General features: G+C 37.3%; 1 protein-coding gene across 1 annotated transcript; it reads right to left on the reverse strand.

The window, feature by feature from the left end:
* Positions 1-3358: 3358 nt before the first annotated feature.
* Positions 3359-15607, reverse strand: GPR37L1 (G protein-coupled receptor 37 like 1). The gene is made up of 2 exons (XM_053704750.1): positions 14965-15607; positions 3359-5952 (listed from the first exon to the last, which is right to left on the reverse strand). The coding sequence occupies exons 1-2, from the start codon at positions 15565-15567 to the stop codon at positions 5185-5187; spliced, it is 1371 nt and encodes a 456-aa protein (XP_053560725.1). The 5' UTR covers positions 15568-15607; the 3' UTR covers positions 3359-5184.
* Between the last annotated feature and the right edge of the window lie 2913 nt (positions 15608-18520).

An 18520-nucleotide genomic window follows, 5' to 3' on the forward strand; every position in this document is an offset into this window, starting at 1 on the left:
TATATATATTTATATTTGCTGCCCATCGCTGTACGACTTACCCCCTTTGTAGCGCTAGTTCTCATGCCGTGTCTGACGGCATGAGTACAAGGCTCCCATTGGAGCCTATGGAAGCGTGCTTTTGTGAGCGCAATGCTTCTGTGCAATGCGAACGCGAGTTCGCATTGCACCTCACTTGTAAGACCAGCGCACATTTGCGTGCGCTGGTATTACTAAATTGTGCACAAATATCGCTTTTGCAGAAACGATATTTTGCACTCAACTTGTAATGTAGCCCAGTATGTTTAAGTGATAAAAGTGAAATGAAAAAAAAAAACACAATAGAATTTCAGATGTAAAAAAAGGACTTAAAAAGCTTTTACCTATTTAAAAGTGAAGTATACTTTTCTAAGTTCACTTATAATAATTACCTGACAAAAGTGTTTAGTATCTGGGTCAGATAATGAACAGTATCCCCATTGTTTTGTATCAGTCAGGCTTGTTGCCTCCTGCAGCTCTTTGCTTGTATTGTTAGTATGAGGCCGTTGTTTGGTTATTTGCAGTGTCTGCGGGAGCGGCAAGTAGAACAAAAGCGGCAACTGGGACTTGTGCTACATAATTCTGAACTCTGTCCCTGCAATAAAGTTTCATTCCTGTACATATAGAGGGGTAAATGAAAACAACCCATTAATCTGTTTGGTCACATTTATAGAGATATATTCTAAATGGAAAACATCACTTTTTGGACAAACACCAGAGGCTACAGGTTCTGGTTTCTGATGACATCACAGTATTTGGTTCTCTCTTCTTTCACATTTGAGACTTGTTGTCCAGTAACTACACCCCACCCCCTCACACACACTGACAACTGAGAACAAAGAGCCCTCTCTCTTGAATGTAGATGAGCCTGAAAGGCAAAGTATTCTCTTTAACTCCTTGTTGAATTAAGTCTAAAGACTCATGAGAACAATAAATGAATAAAAAAAAAAAAAAAAAAATAACACAGTGACTTAAATAGTTGAATTAAACTATAATACTTTAAAAGGATGTAATATTAACACTGTACTTAAAGATAACAGGAGAAAATTTTTAATATACACATTAGTTGAAATATATCTTAAAGGGATATGAAACTCACATTTTTTTCTTTCATGAGTCAGAGGATACAATTTTAAACAACTCTCTAATTTACTTCTATTATCTAATTTGCTTCTTTCTCTTGGTATCCTTTGTTGTAGAAGCAGCAATGCATAACTGGGAGCTAGCTGAACACATTGGGTGAACCAACAACATGAGACATATATGTGCAGCCACACCAATATAGCTTAGCAAATACTGATATATATATACACTTTTTTGTCTGAAGACGGACTATATTATGTCCGAAAACGTTAACACTGATTAAAGTGATTTTGAAAAGTCCCTTGAAGTGCGCTTGTCCTGTATATATATATATATATTACCAAACAAAATAATAGAACTTATCTCCATTGCACGTTTAGTAAAGATTGAAGTGGAGTGTTTTGTTCTTGTTTTGGCTAATTTTATTCACTCTTAAAGTGATATGAAACCCATTTGTTTCTTTCATAATTCAGATAGAGCATGCAACTTTAAGCAACTTTCTAATTTACTCCTATTATTATTCAGCACCCTGGGTAGCGCTTGATGATTGGTGGCTACATTTAGCCACCATTCAGCCACCATTCAGCCAGCCCTACTCAGGTGCTGAGCCAATAAATGTGCCGACTCCTAAGCTTACATTCTTGCTTTTTCAAATAAAGATACTAAGAGAACGAAGAAAATTTGATAATAGGTGTAAATTAGAAAGTTGCATGCTCTATCTGAACCATGAAAGAAAAACAATTGGGTTTCATATCCCTTTACGAAACAAGAAAAATAGTGTTTTTTCAACACTTAAAGGGACAGTTAACACCAGAATTTTTGTTGTTTTAAAAGATAGATAATCCCTTTATTACCCATTCCCCAGTTTTGCATAACCAACACAGTTATAATAATACACTTTTTACCTCTGTGATTAACTTGAATCTAAGCATCTTCTGACAAACCCCTGATCACATGACATTTTATTTATTATCTATTGACTTTCATTTTAGCCAATTAGTGCAGTGTCTGCCACAATCCACGGGCATGCTTACAATGTTATCTATAGGGTTTACCTGAACTAGCTCTCCCCTGCTGTGAAAAGCAAATACAAAGCATGTGATTAGAGGCGGCCTTCAAGGGCTTAGAAATTATCATATGAGCCTTCCTAGGTCTAGCTTTCAAGTAAGAATACCAAAAGAACAAAGAAAAATTGGTGATAAAAGTAAATTGGAAAGTTGTTTAAAATTACATGCCCTATTTGAAACATGAAAGTTTTTTTTGGACTTGACTGTCCCTTTAAACGGCCACTAAACCCAAAATCTTTCTTACATTATTCAGATAGAGAATAGAAATTTAAACAACAGTACAATTTACTTTCATAATTTATGTTGCTTCATTTGTTAAATATCCTTATTTGAAGAAAAAGCAATGCCCATGGTGAGCCAATCACATGATGCTTCTATTTGCAGCAACCAATCAGCAGCTAGTGAGCATATCTAGATATGCTTTTCATCAAAGAATATCAAGAGAATAAAACAAATTAGATAATATAAGTAAATTAGAAAGATGTTTAAAATTGCATTCTCTTTCTAAATCATAAAAGAAAAAATGTGGGTGGCATGTCCCTTTAATAACTATAAAAATAATCAATTAACTTTAAATTTTCAGTATTTCCAGGCACTAAATCTACCAACAAAACTTTTCAGAGGAAATTTTCATGCAATGCAAAGTTAACTAACTCCTTGGACAGGACTAGACTGGGACCAAAAATAGGCCCAGGCATTTAAAGGCGTACCAGCCCACATCAGTTAGACTTCTGTCAGTTAGGCAGCCATAATACACCAGATCTCTCACCCAACAGCACCACAGCTTAATATCCAGGCAGAAAATGTACTTTCTGCTTTACAAAATAGGTGGATTGTAACAGCTTTTTCCTATTGTTACCCATAAGAGAGGGTGGTATATAGCAGCAAGGCTCACATAAGAGCCCAGCCCACTGGGCATTTGCCCTGTATGCCCTATGGCCAGTCCAGGCCTGTGCATGGAGAATTAACAAATGAATTGTAAGCTATTTTTACACTTTGGTTTATATAGCGATTCTGAGGTGACATTTCTGCATGAATCATTCAGGACAGCGTGCCAATCATTTGCGTGTGGTGACATCATTTCAAAGCTGCCAAATCTTTGACCTTCTCAAGCAAATATTTCTTTAGCTAATATGTAATTATTGGGTGAAAAGGTGAATATTATTAAAAAGTAACAGAGCCAGTTGAAAAACAGTATACATCATTTATTTACAAAGCACGAAGCACACAGGTAAGGTATTTTAGGGGCAGAAGATTTGTTAATATGGTTAAATACGTCATTTGTTACATATTTACTGCAAGGTGGAATGTGGACAAGCATTGTTTTCAAATCTTAAAGACATAGTAAATACTTTATACATTTCATGCCCCTCCCTCTAATTATGGGAGCTGCCATTTTGGAACCTAGGTTTTACTTCAGGAATCGGAAAGGGCAGTTGCTCTCAGCACTGTAAAGCAGTGAAAAGCAAGGTTGAGAATCACTGTGTAGCGCTACCCAATTTACATAAATGCTTGGCAATCTTTAATAAACAACAGTATAATCACAATCACTCCTTGTTTTCTTATTTTACAAACCTGGGAGCATATTTATCAAGCTCTGTATGGAGCATGATGCCCCATGTCTAAAGACCGCTGCTCCATAACCTGTCCGCCTGATCTAAGGCAGCGGACAGAAATCAACCTGATCGTATTCGACACCCACTGCTGATTGGCTGAGAATCTGCAGGGGGCAGCATTGCACCAGCAGTTCACCAGAACTGCTGGTGCAATGATAAATGCTGAGAGCGTATGCTGTCGGCATTTATCGATGTGCGGCGGACAGGATCATGTCTGCTCGCACCATCATAAATAGGCCCCCTGGACTTCACCTTTGAGCAGATAGATTTGGGCAACCAGTGGAAAGGTTTAAATGACTAGTGGGTGGAATTAGGGTTTTTGTGGTTTAAATATGGGTTATTGGTCCCAAAAATAAAACTTGCAATTTGTTTAGTTAATTTGAAAGTGCAATGACCTTAGGACCTCCGGGGAAGTGTTAAAAGCACGATTTGCAGGAATTAGTTACAGGGAAAAAAATCAGACAGAATAAATAATGAATGTACTGTATATTTCATTTTTTCTTTTCTCCGTATAATTAACATTTGATAGGGAGATTTTATTTGGTGTTAATTGTCTGTTTTCATAATATTGTGATTATTGTTTGCTATTTTCTCCTCCCTCTTCAGCCACTGCATATCATATATCTCTTGCATGCCCAAGACCAACAGGATTACTTTAGAGACCATTCTGGAGTCATTTGATGATCATCAAACTACTTTAGAAGTCCTCTGCACATCATCAGATATCATCAGACATCATCAGGCTTGTAAAGTCATCAGCTAAGGAAAACAATTCTGGGTGATGACTTCAGAATGATTAGCAGATTATCTTACTGATTACTTCACAAGCATGAACAGCCAGTGAATGACTCTAGATTCATCTCATTCAAATATTTCGGCCTGTGGGCATACTTCAGGATAGCTTCTTATGACTTGTATGAAGTCATCGATTACGTCAGAATGACTCCAGGAAGATCATCCTTTTTGACTAGGGTGCTCACCCTTTCAGCACTTATTTTCCTTACTTTCCATACTTTTGCTTTTTTTCCTTACTTTACTATCACTCTAGTGCACTTGTTTTCAAACCTGTCCTCAAGCCTCCCTAGCTGGCCAGGTTTTGAGGATATCTGAACTGAAACACAGGTTAAATAAGAATCTGATTAGTAAACAAAGTTATTTGACCTATTTTCATCCAAGGTAATCCTGAAAATCTGGCCTGTTGGGCAGGCCTGAGGAAAGTTTTGAAAACCAGCACTGTAGTGTTTTTCCTTCTCCTACTAACATACTCTAACATTTCCTCCTCCTAGTAGTAACTGGCTTTTTATCATGTACAGCAAACACTGCATACTACCTTTACTATTTCTAGATAATTTGCTATATATACACAACTATATACATTCTTATGAAACCACAATCATTTCCTAACATGGGGTTCCCAAAGGCAAGTCCAAGTCTTTTGCACAATGTGAGGGAGTGAGAGGCTCCTCAGTTTGTTTTTTCCCTTCTGTTGTAGTGGAGTTTGGTTTATCTCCATCCTCACAGCAGCAACAGCAGCAATCCAGGAATGCCTGTCCTAGAGGCTTAGAGAGACACAGAAGCAATACTGGGGTCACTGCACACTTCAGGAACAAGAAAAACTGAGTAATGAGTGTCATCAAGTCTCTGGGAATGTCCAGGTTTGTGTAGGTAACTAGAATATTTGTGATATTTTCAGGGAGGGTGCAGATTCCATAAACTGTAGCTAATGCAGCTACCAGCCAGCTGAGCTGGCGCTGGCACTGACTATGCCTGGTATCTTTGCTGGCTCCTATGATGCGTAGTGTCACTAATAAGGAAGTAGTAGTAAACAAAAGCGGGAGGCAAAAATAACAGCCCAGGAACCACCACATGCGCGCCTGCTGATAAGTGAGTATAAGAGAGTGCAGGACAGGGGGCAAATTTGGGGCAGGTTGCATGATGCAGGTATCATGAACTACTCCAGGCAGATGGGAACGCTCGTAGGTGATTTGCCACAGTAGTGTTTCAGGAAGTGCAAGTGTTAGGGATCCCAACCATATTATAGCTAATTTTCCCAAGATGGACTGGCATCGTTCCACTGGCCGTGGGGATGGCTGCAGAGATGTAACTGACTGGAATCGATCAATGCCCAGAGCGCACAAGGAGAAAGTGGATACTCCGAGAGAGGAAACCTGGGAATAATCAGAGAAAAATTGAAGCAGCTGTTTGCTTTACACGTGCATTACATCAGATGTATGCATTTTATTAAACTTTACAGGTATCTAAAACTTTATACATTTATTAAAAGAAAACATATTTTACATATGCCCCCTAGAGGATATAGTAGAGTAAATATCCTCTGGAATAAATGTGTCTTCTGTTATTTGATGCACTTGATATGCCTAACCCATGTCTTCTGTGATTGGCTTCATTTGACATGCTTTCAACTGGATTTTATTTACTGCCATTAACAGATATATCTGAATATGGAAATACATTTTTATTATAGCAGAAATGTTCCACTTCAAATAGAAAATGTGTACTGATATACATTCAGGGGATTACTTAAAGAATCTTAGAGGGACAGTATACACAAATTTTCATATAACTGCATGTAATGGACTCTACTATAAAGAAGAATATGCACAGATACTGATATACAAATACAGTATAAAACCTTTTAAAAATTCACTAAGAAACTCCCAGTTTAGCACTGTTGATGAGGTTAGGCTGGGATACCCACTGAAATGGGCTGGGAAAGCAGGAAAAGAAGATCCTCCTCCCTCCCCTCTATATGAAAAGACCCATTAGATAAAAAGGAGCAAGCAGGAATCCTTAGACTTCAGTCTACATCTTAAACTTGGGGACTTGGCTAGGAGTCTGAAAATCAGCGCAATAATATTTAAAAATAAGCAAAACTATTAAAAAAAAAAAAAAAAAAAGCTGTATAGGCTATATAAATGGATCATTAAAAAAACATTTATGCAAGGAAAAATCTAGTGTTCAATGTCTTTTTAAAGAGATCTTGTACAATAATACATGTACATCTCATTACTATTTTGACAAGCAGATATGAACATCTGAGAAAGCTAAAGCTGGCAGATATCTGGCAAAACAATACTCATGTGATATTAAAATTAATCCATTTTTTTTTTTTAAATGTTGGACCTCATAAAAAATGTTGACACCCCCTTTTCGGCTGGTTTACAAGTGGCGTGCTATTGTTAGCACAAGTCGTAATAAGCAATATCGCGACCGCGCTAACTTGTAAGCATACTACAAGTTGAAAGCAAAAATGTTTGTTTTAGCGCAAACTAAATTAGCGTGGGTTATGTTTATACGAGTGAAGGCCTAGGGGGGTAGTTATCAAGCCGTCTACTTTTCTGGCTTCGCCGGCCCAATACGCCCGCCTAAGCTCGCCTACCTTCGCCGCCGCGGACCTTGAATACGTTCGCCTAAGTTATCAAATAAAGCTGTCAAAAAGCCGCGGGGCGATGAGCAGCGGACTGTGACAGTTATCACTCATCCGATCTCGCTGCCCTTCGGCTTTTTCCCAGCTTTATTGCTAGCCTGTCACTAAGCACTCACACTAAACTGCACTGTTCTACCCCCTATACCGGCGCCCCCGGAGCCCCCCGCAACTAAATAAAGTTACTAACCCCTAAACCGCCGCTCCTAGACCCCGCCGCAACTCTTATAAATGTATTAACCCCTAAACCGCCGCTCCTAGACCCTGCCGCAACTCTTATAAATGTATTAACCCCTAAACCGCCGCTCCCGGACACCGCTGCCACCTACAGTATACCTAGTAACCCCTATCCTGCCCCCCCTACACCGTCGCCCTCTATTATAAAATTATTAACCCCTATCCTGCTGATCCCGCACCTCTCCGCAACTAAATAAATAGTTTAACCCCTAAACCGCCGCTCCATGAACCCGCCGCAACCTATATTAAACCTATTAACCCCTATCCTGCCCCCCCTACACCGTCGCCACCTATAATAAATTTATTAACCCCTATCCTGCCCCCCACTACGCCGCCGCCACTGTAATAAAATTATTAACCCCTAAACCTAAGTCTAACCCTAACGCCCCCCTAACTTAAATATTAATTAAATAAATCTAAATAAATTAACTCTTATTAACTAAATGAATCCTATTTAAAACTAAATACTTACCTTTAAAATAAACCCTAATATAGCTACAATATAAATAAGAATTATATTCTAGCTATCTTAGGATTTATATTTATTTGACAGGTAACTTTCAATTTATTTTAACCATGTACAATAACTATTAAATAGTTATTAACTATTTAATAGCTTACCTAGCTAAAATAAAGAGAAATGTACCTGTGAAATAAATCCTAACCTAAGTTACAATTACACCTAACACTACACTATACTTTAATAAATTATTACTATTTAAAACTAAATACTTACCTGTAAAATAAACCCTAAGATAGCTACAATATAATTAATAATTATATTATAGCTATCTTAGGATTTATATTTATTTTACAGGTAACTTTGTATTTATTTTAGCTAGTTAGAATAGTTATTAAATAGTTATTAACTATTTAATAACTACCTAGCTAAAAGAAATACAAAATTACCTGTAAAATAAATCCTAACCTAAGTTACAATTAAACCTAATACTATACTATCATTAAATTAACTAAATAAACTACCTACAAATAACTACAATTAAATACAATTACATAAACTAACTAAAGTACAAAAAATAAAAAAGCTAAGTTACAAAAAATAAAAAATTAAGTTACAAACATGTTAAAAATATTACAACAATTTTAAGCTACTTACACCTAATCTAAGCCCCCTAATAAAATAACAAACCCCCCAAAATAAGAAAAATCCCTACCCTATTCTAAATTAAATAAATTTCAAAGCTCTTTTACCTTACCAGCCCTTAAAAGGGCCATTTGTGGGGCATACCCCAAAAAGTTCAGCTCTTTTGCCTGTAAAAGAAAAATACAACCCCCCCCAACATTAAAACCCACCACCCACATACCCCTAATCTAACCCAAACCCCCCTTACAAAAACCTAACACTAATCCCCTGAAGATCATCCTACCTTGAGTCGTCTTCACTCAGCCGAGCCACCCATGGAACTGAAGAGGACATCCGGAGCGGAAGAAGTTAATCCTCCAAGCGGCGCTGAAGAAATCTTCCATCCGATGAAGTCATCATCCAGGCGGCGCTGAAGAAGTCTTTGATCCGGCCGATGTCATCTTCCAAGAGGCGCTGAAGATGTCTTCTATCCGGGTGAAGTCATCTTCCAAGCCGGGTCTTGAATCTTCCTTCCGCCGACGCGGAACCACCTTCTTCACCGATGGACTACGACGAATGACGGCTCCTTTAAGGGACGTCATCCAAGATGGCGTCCCCTCAATTCCGATTGGCTGATAGGATTCTATCAGCCAATCGGAATTAAGGTAGGAAAAATCTGATTGGCTGATGGAATCAGCCAATCAGATTGAGCTCGCATTCTATTGGCTGTTCCGATCAGCCAATAGAATGCGAGCTCAATCTGATTGGCTGATTGGATCAGCCAATCGGATTGAACTTGAATCTGATTGGCTGATTCCATCAGCCAATCAGATTTTCCTACCTTAATTCCGATTGGCTGATAGAATCCTATCAGCCAATCGGAATTGAGGGGACGCCATCTTGGATGACGTCCCTTAAAGGAGCCGTCATTCGTCGTAGTCCGTCGGTGAAGAAGGTGGTTCCGCGTCGGCGGAAGGAAGATTCAAGACCCGGCTTGGAAGATGACTTCACCCGGATAGAAGACATCTTCAGCGCCTCTTGGAAGATGACATCGGCCGGATCAAAGACTTCTTCAGCGCCGCCTGGATGATGACTTCATCGGATGGAAGATTTCTTCAGCGCCGCTTGGAGGATTAACTTCTTCCGCTCCGGATGTCGTCTTCAGTTCCATCGGTGGCTCGGCTGAGTGAAGACGACTCAAGGTAGGATGATCTTCAGGGGATTAGTGTTAGGTTTTTGTAAGGGGGGTTTGGGTTAGATTAGGGGGATGTGGGTGGTGGGTTTTAATGTTGGGGGGGTTGTATTTTTCTTTTACAGGCAAAAGAGCTGAACTTTTTGGGGCATGCCCCCACAACTGGCCCTTTTAAGGGCTGGTAAGGTAAAAGAGCTTTGAAATGTATTTAATTTAGAATAGGGTAGGGATTTTTCTTATTTTGGGGGGGGGTTGTTATTTTATTAGGGGGCTTAGATTAGGTGTAAGTAGCTTAAAATTGTTGTAATATTTTTAACATGTTTGTAACTTAATTTTTTATTTTTTGTAACTTAGCTTTTTTTATTTTTTGTACTTTAGTTAGTTTATGTAATTGTATTTAATTGTAGTTATTTGTAGGTAGTTTATTTAGTTAATTTAATGATAGTGTAGTATTAGGTTTAATTGTAACTTAGGTTAGGATTTATTTTACAGGTAATTTTGTATTTCTTTTAGCTAGGTAGTTATTAAATAGTTAATAACTATTTAATAACTATTCTAACTAGCTAAAATAAATACAAAGTTACCTGTAAAATAAATATAAATCCTAAGATAGCTATAATATAATTATTAATTATATTGTAGCTATATTAGGGTTTATTTTAAAGGTAAGTATTTAGTTTTAAATAGGATTCATTTAGTTAATAAGAGTTAATTTATTTAGATTTATTTAATGAATTATTTAAGTTAGGGGGGCGTTAGGGTTAGGGTTAGACTTAGGTTTAGGGGTTAATAATTTTATTACAGTGGCGGCGGCGTAGTGGGGGGCAAGATAGGGGTTAATAAATTTATTATAGGTGGCGACGGTGTAGGGGGGGCAGGATAGGGGTTAATACATTTAATATAGGTTGCGGCGGGTTCAGGGAGCGGCGGTTTAGGGGTTAATACATTTATTATAGTTGCGGTGGGCTCCGGGAGCGGCGGTTTAGGGGGTAATAACTTTATTTAGTTGCGGCGGTGTAGGGGGGGTCAGATTAGCGGTGTTTAGACTCGGGGTACATGTTAGGGTGTTAGGTGTAGACAGCTCCCATAGGAATCAATGGGATGTCTGTCAGCAGCGAACTTGTACTTTCGCTATGGTCAGACTCCCATTGATTCCTATGGGATCCGCCGCCTCCAGGCTGGCGCTTTGAAAACCAGGTACGCTGGGCCGTAAAAGTGCCGAGCGTACCTGCTAGTTTTTTGATAACTAGCAAAAGTAGTGAGAATGTGCCGCACTTGTGTGCGGAACATCTGGAGTGACGTAAGAATCGATCTGTGTCGGACTGAGTCCGGCGGATCGAAGTTTACATCACAAAATTCTACTTTTGCCGGTCTCGAGCCTTTGATAACTAAGGTGAATCAGCCTCGCCACAAATACGCTGCGGAATTCCAGCGTATTTGAGGTTGACGGCTTGATAACTAGGCCCCCTAGTGTAAAGTGTGAGTGTTAAAAAAATGTGCATCAAACACAACATAAATACATTAAAATAATGTGCTACACTCATATGTACACTGTCTGATAAAAAATATTCATATAAATATTTTTTTTAGGGTTAAAATGTATACATACATATATACTTACATAAACACATACATATATACACTGGTATATACACTTTGGAGCCCTTTCCAGTTAAATACCTTGAAAGTTTAAAAATAATTTTTTAATTAATTGTTTTATTGTGTTTTTACTGTAAATATGTAACATTCCAAGTCAAAATTAAACTTTCCTGGGAGGAATGTTACAATTTTATACTTATAGTTTAAAAATATGTGCACACTCCTATGGCTACCTAAGGGCCAGACTAGAACTAAGCTTTTTGTGTGCGATGGTTAGCGTTCGTATTACAACTTGTAAGTAAACCATTTTCACTCGCGTGCTAACCCGATGCGTGTAAAACTTATTCCCCTATAGAAGTCAATGGAGCAAAAAAGTCGGGTAAAAACTAACACTCTACTTGCGCGCAAACCCGATTGCATATTCTCAAGTGCGCTAACCCGATATGGAAATATGAATATTTCACATTCCAATGTTCTTCACATAGCAAAATATTTTCTATTTATTCTATTCTTTCTATTTATTTATAAATAACATATTTCTATATATATCTGGTGGTATTTTGGTATATCATCTATATATGGAGTTTTTATTGTAAGTATATTAAGATTTGTATAGGTTGAACTCAATGGACTTCTGTCTTTTTTCAACCTCATTTACTATGTTACTATGTGTATATAATCATCTATGTTTAAATCAATCCCATTAAAAAAGGTGACCCATTTAACACAAGCAATCATATCCTTGAATTCTGTTTCTAGGCAGAAATGTATGCAAACCATTTTAAAATGTTTCTAAGGTATTGATATTTGTTATCTCCTCAGGTTATGAGTTCCATAATTTGATTGCTCTTACAGTTAAAAAAATGTTTACATTGCAGGAGCTTAAATCTCCTTTCCTCCAGCTTTAAATTGTGACCTCTTGTCCCAAGCAAAATACATGCTAGTATCTTATTAGCCTTAGAAACCACTGCACTGCATTTTGTGCTCATCTTTAGCTTCTACTCCCAAATCCCTTTCCTCCTCTGTTTGGCTAAATCTAGTCCCATTCAAATGATAGATTGCCTGCTTAATTTTACTTCCATAATATAGAACCTTGCATTTTCCCGTATTAAATCTCATTTTCCATTTACCTGCCCATACTTCTAATTTTTGCAGATCCCTTTGTAACGAAAGTTCATCCTGCTCTGACCTAATGACCTTACTTAACTTAGTATCATCTGCAAAAATATAGATGTCGCTATTTAAGCCTTACTCCAAGTCATTAATAAAAATATTAAAATGAGCAGGGCCCAGTACTGATCCCTGGGGGACTCCACTGATTACCTTTGTCCAATCTGAGTATGATCCATTCACTACTACTCGTTGCTTGCTATCTTTTATCCAGTTATTTATCCATGAGCTAACATTTTCAGCTAATCTCAGTCCCTTAATTTTGTGCAGTAATCTCTCATGTGGCACTGTATCAAACGCCTTTGCAAAGTAAAAGTATATAACATCAACTGATTCCCCTTTATCTATATTTTTTCCTGATATCCTAAAGACATAAACCAGTTAATGTTATGGACTGGCATGTTCTAGTTTGTTCCAAAGTATCCTCCATTGGTTCCTCTCTTGTGTATACTGAAGTAAAAGAACTGGTTTAGTACCTCAGCCTTCTCCCTATCACTGTTAATCATGCTACCCTCCACATATTTTAATGTACCTATATTGTCCTTCTTAGATTTTTTGCTTTTTGTGTACTTAAATAACCTTTTTCTGGTAAGACTTTTGGCTAATTTGATTGCCTTTTTGCATGCTTTGTTACATTCCTTATAAGTTTGGTATGTTGAGTCTGTACTATTTTCTTTGAATAATTTAAATGCCCTACGTTTTTTCCTAATTTCTTTTAACACATTTTTATTTATCCATATTGGCTTGGATTTTTTATTTTTATGTATATTTATTTAACAACATTTTAAATGTTATCCATTTATCCTCTGTATTTTTATTAGATAATACTTTGTCCCTGTTTGTTATTTAATGATTTCCTTATTGAATTTTGCTTTCTTTAAATTAAAAGCCTTAGATGAACCCTTAAGATACTGCTTATGAAAAGAGATTTCAAATGTGACCATGTTATGATCACTGTTACCCAAATGTTCTTTGACTTCTGTTTGATATTATATCTGTATCGTTTGATAGCATTAAATCCAATATAGCTTTATACCTAATTGGCTCCTCTATTAATTGTGACAAGAAAATAACAATTATATAAAAAGGATAAAGACAGTTACAAACAATAATAGTGGTCAAACACAGAGCCAACAATACACACAGACACTGCTGGTATCATAAACAGTGTTATCCTCAGTGCCTCATATCAGGGACGGAACTACCATTGGTGCAGCAGGTGCAGTGGCACCAGGGCCAAAGTACTGGAGGGCCCATAGCAGCGAGTCTATACATAGGCTTGTGCAGAACATGCAGGGGAGCCTTTAATTAGTGGAGGATAAAGGTCTATTTATCTATCATCTAGCCTTAAAGGGACAGTCAAGTCCAAAAAAAACTTTCATGATTCAAATAGGGCATGTAATTTTAAACAACTTTCCAATTTACCTTTATCACCAATTTTGCTTTGTTCTCTTGGTATTCTTAGTTGAAAGCTAAACCTAGGAGGTTCATATGCTAATTTCTTAGACCTTGAAGGCCGCCTCTAGTCTAAATGCATTTTGATAGTTTTTCACCACTAGAGGGCATTAGTTCATGTGTTTCATATAGATAATATGGAGCTCATGCACGTGAATTTACCATGGAGTCAGCTCTGATTGGCTAAAATGTAAGTCTGTCAAAAGAACTGAAATAAGGGGGCAGTCTGCTGAGGCTTAGATACAAGGTAATTACAGAAGTAAAACGTGTATTATTATAACTGTGTTGGTTATGCAAAACTGGGGAATTGGTAATTAAGGGATTATCTATCTTTTAAAACAACAAAAATTCTGGTGTTGACTGTCCCTTTAAAATCATTATACAGAGCAGCATGTATATTATTACTATTGCATACTATTGAGTTATCTTTGGGGGGCCCAAACATTTTTTACACCAGGGCCCTCTGTTGAGTAGGTCCGTTAGTGCCTCCTATTACCTAATATACAAATCTTCATTGTTTCTGAGATGTAGTGATTTAAAAGCGGCGCAGCATGATTCCTTAACACATTCTTGCTATCTTTCTATAAGGGGTCATGATCTGAAGTTGAAAGGCAGCAGGTCCAGGAATAATTTTGCAGAAGCACTTTGTCGCAGAAAGGGAGATTGATTAATGGAATAAACTTCCATTACGACAAACACTGTATGGGACTTCAAGAATGCCTGAGATAAACATAAGGTTATCCTACAAATTAAATAAACTTAAACTTTTAGGAATTTTTGGGCAGACGTGTTGGGCCTATGGTTTTTATCTTTCAAATTCGGACACGTTTAAGTTTCATCATCTGTAATAGTAACTATCTGAGGTTTTAGCTAGGGATTATTTTGTTGTTGGGAATAGATCACGTACTGGGAATTAGTCCATAGAGGAAATAGGCCACACTTGGATTCAACAGCATATGCACTAAATCTCTAGTATTCTATGAATTGTAGGCACTCACCTCCATGTAGGGTACAATGCGGCAGGACAACCAGCCTAGCAATCTTCGACTGGTAATTTCCTGGAAGACAACCACAGGCAAACAGAAGAAGAGAAGCAGAAAGTCCCAGAGTGCCAAACCAGCCAGGATGGAATCCCAGGCACTCTTTAGGTATAAGCTATGCCACACAATGCACATAACAGAGAGGTTGCCAATTATGCCCACAGCAAATACTACCAGGGATAGCAGTAGGACTCCATAGGCACTGATTGAACTTTCGCTGAGTGGATACAATGGGTTAAGCAGTTGGGGACGTAAAGTTGATGACAGTGAGGTGTCATTGCTAATCTTGTTGAGCTCTGGGATTCCACTTGGCAGAGGGTGAATGAGCCTTGGGTACCCCAATACCCTGGAGTCCTTTTTGGGGGTTTCACCCTGTGATCCTCTTTTTACTCGATTTCTTACCCCATCTACTTCCTTAACAGTTCCTCCTAGTTGCTCTTTACTCTTGTATAAAACAGCATCTTTGTGATTTGTGCTCCAGTCACGAACATTCATCGATCTGTTAGCCAGGATGCCCAGAAACACCATTAAAAAGACACACACGGCCAATGTTACTTTCATCTTCCCGAAGAAGTTTACAATCCACCACGGAAAGAAGGAACGTGGGGGATGTAAAGAAAGAGAATGAAACACAGAGAGGTGGAGAGAGAATTTCCCAGCTGCAGAGGGACACAATACAGCTCTTATCCCTCACTGAATGCTTCACAGTGTCTCCCACAGAATTAATCTCTGTGACATGCCCTCTCCCCCTCCCCATCTATTCACTCTGGGTACCAGTCTCTTCTTTCTACCCTCTTGCACCTTCTAGTGGTTATATCTGGAACTTTATTTTACAGGTGCCATTACTTTATCATTAAAGGGACATAAAACGTAACACATTTTCGAAACTTAAAGGGACAGTCTAGTCAAAATTAAACTTTCATGATTCAGATAGGGCATGCAATTTTAAACAACTTTCCAATTTATTTCTATTATCTAATTTGCTCAATTCTTTAGATATCCTTTGTTGAAGAAATAGCAATGCACATGTGTGAGCGAACCACACAAGGCCTCTGTGCAGCAACCAATCAGCAGCTACTGAGCATATCTAGATATGCTTTTCAGCAAGTGATTTCAAGAGAATGAAGCAAATTAGATAATAGAAGTAAAGTAGAAAGTTGTTTAAAATGACATGCTCTTTCTAAATCATGAGAGAAAAAAATTGGGTTTCATGTCCCTTTAACACAATCTTTAAACATGTTAAAATATATTTTTGCATCAAAAATGTTAAAGGGACAGTAAAGTCAAACTTAATGATTCATGATTTGTAATCTCAACACGTGCTGAGAATAGAGCTGTTGTATCAAGTAATACCTCAATAAAAAAACTTTGATTTAAAAAAAAGAAAAGAATGATCGCCAGTGCCTCTTTTTTCCTTGTTGGAATGATCTAAAGCCACTTTTTCGCAAAGGGGCATATACTGAATTTTCGTATGGGGAGAGGATGCATACATTGCAAATAAATAAAATTCATAATTTAAAAATCTTACAAAACAAATTATTGAACCATTCACACAAAAATATGAAGGTGCATCAAAAATCGTAACAAACTTCTTTACCAAAAATCGTATTTGATCAAAAACATTAAATTGGTACGTAAATTACACAGGAATAATCTATATAATCTTTCTACTTATCAAAACGTTTTTTCTCGCAAACTATAAGGTGGCAAGCTTTTCTCAAAACACTATAAGATACTAAACGATTGTAAGATGCTATACGCAGAAAGCAGCGTAATGTGATGTATATTGGGTTCAGGATTTAATTTTTAAAGTGTGCCCCCTGCTCACTGCTAACTTTGCTCTATGGAGTGAAGTGCCCTTTTCCAGTGAGCTCCATTTACTTTCCATAGTAGATATCTCGCCACTAACAGGGACTGCGAGGGTCATATATATATATATATATATATATATATGTAAGATGCACTCTCACGTTTTTTTGCAAAAACTTGTTTATTGATGAAACGTTTTCAGGGATATCTTCCCCTTCATCAACATAGCATACAAGTGAAAAATGTGACCAATATATACATGCACACAAATTGAGAAAAATGAAATAACAAGCAATACCTGTGTATAATCAGTGAACACAACCGCAACAGCATCATGCTGGAACGTATGCCATGCGTTCCAGGTAGTGTGAAAACCGGAAGTGCTACATAGTCTTGCACTTCCGGTGTGTGAATGTCAAAAATATTAATTAAAATCTAAATAAATGCAATTGTAAATATATACAATAAATTTGCATTAAGTGTACATCCATCCTAGGGAACCAAGTCTTAATGTCCCCGGATGTTTAGTAATCGATTTGTGCGATCGTAAACAACACCCATAACAACATTGTGCATAAAATATTTTTTTTAATCTTTCTTCTGAAGTTCAAAGTTTTTTTAACTTAACATATGCAACTTTAGTTTCTAGACCGCTTATCACTATAACATTGTGCTAGCAGACACACTGTCTAAGTCCTTTTGGTCTAGCACAGACACCGTAGCTGGAGTATACACGGAGATGTGTATATGTGGGTTGCTATGACAACCGACATGACCTCCGGTTATTTATCTTTTAAGAAGTGAATGAGTGAGTCTCATGATGAAATAACCCAATAACGCTATTAGTTATGTAAATACGTATAATACACGTACAAATGTTTATTTTATGCACAATGTTGTTATGGGTGTTGTTTACGATCGCACAAATCGATTACTAAACATCCGGGGACATTAAGACTTGGTTCCCTAGGATGGATGTACACTTAATGAAAATTTATTGTATATATTTACAATTGCATTTATTTAGATTTTAATGAATATTTTTGACATTCACACACCGGAAGTTCAAGACTATGTAGCACTTCCGGTTTTCACACTACCTGGAACGCATGGCTTACGATGCTGTGGCGGTTGTGTTCACTGATTATACACAGGTATTGCTTGTTATTTCATTTTTCTCAATTTGTGTGCATGTATATATTGGTCACATTTTTCACTTGTATGCTATGCTGATGAAGGGGAAGATATCCCTGAAAACGTTTCATCAATAAACAAGTTTTTGTTTCACTTTGCAAAAAGACCTGAGAGTGCATCTTACTTTGGAGGATTATACTTTGCATACCTGCACCCAGACGGATGTCCCTAGGAGGGTAACACAGTTATTTGGACGGTATTTTATATATATATATATATATATATATATATATATATATATATATATATATATATATAAACAGTATATCTGCAAACAGCCAAAATGGGTTTTCAAAAGGTCAAGACTGCTAAACTATGTAATACTAACTTTCATTATACATATTGTAATTAGACAAGAAATAAGATGAACTAGCCACTGAGATGTTCATTGCAAAGGTGAAATTAACATTTCCAAATACCTGGGGCGCAATCCAATACACGGCATAGTTTTTGGCGCATGCGAGGGAACCCGCGCCACCCGTAATTTCACCTCGCAACTCGAGCTATCCAA

This window comes from Bombina bombina, chromosome 3, assembly GCF_027579735.1.
Source record: "Bombina bombina isolate aBomBom1 chromosome 3, aBomBom1.pri, whole genome shotgun sequence".
Lineage (NCBI taxonomy): Eukaryota > Metazoa > Chordata > Amphibia > Anura > Bombinatoridae > Bombina > Bombina bombina.

What these genes read in the sequence shown, in the direction of transcription:
- GPR37L1 (XM_053704750.1), bottom strand. Translation starts at nt 15,567, where the DNA reads ATGAAAGTAACATTGGCCGTGTGTGTCTTTTTAATGGTGTTTCTGGGC. An exon ending in GCATTGTACCCTACATGGAG is followed by an intron (nt 5,953 to 14,964) that starts GTGAGTGCCTAC and finishes GATTATTCCCAG; the next exon opens with GTTTCCTCTCTCGGAGTATC.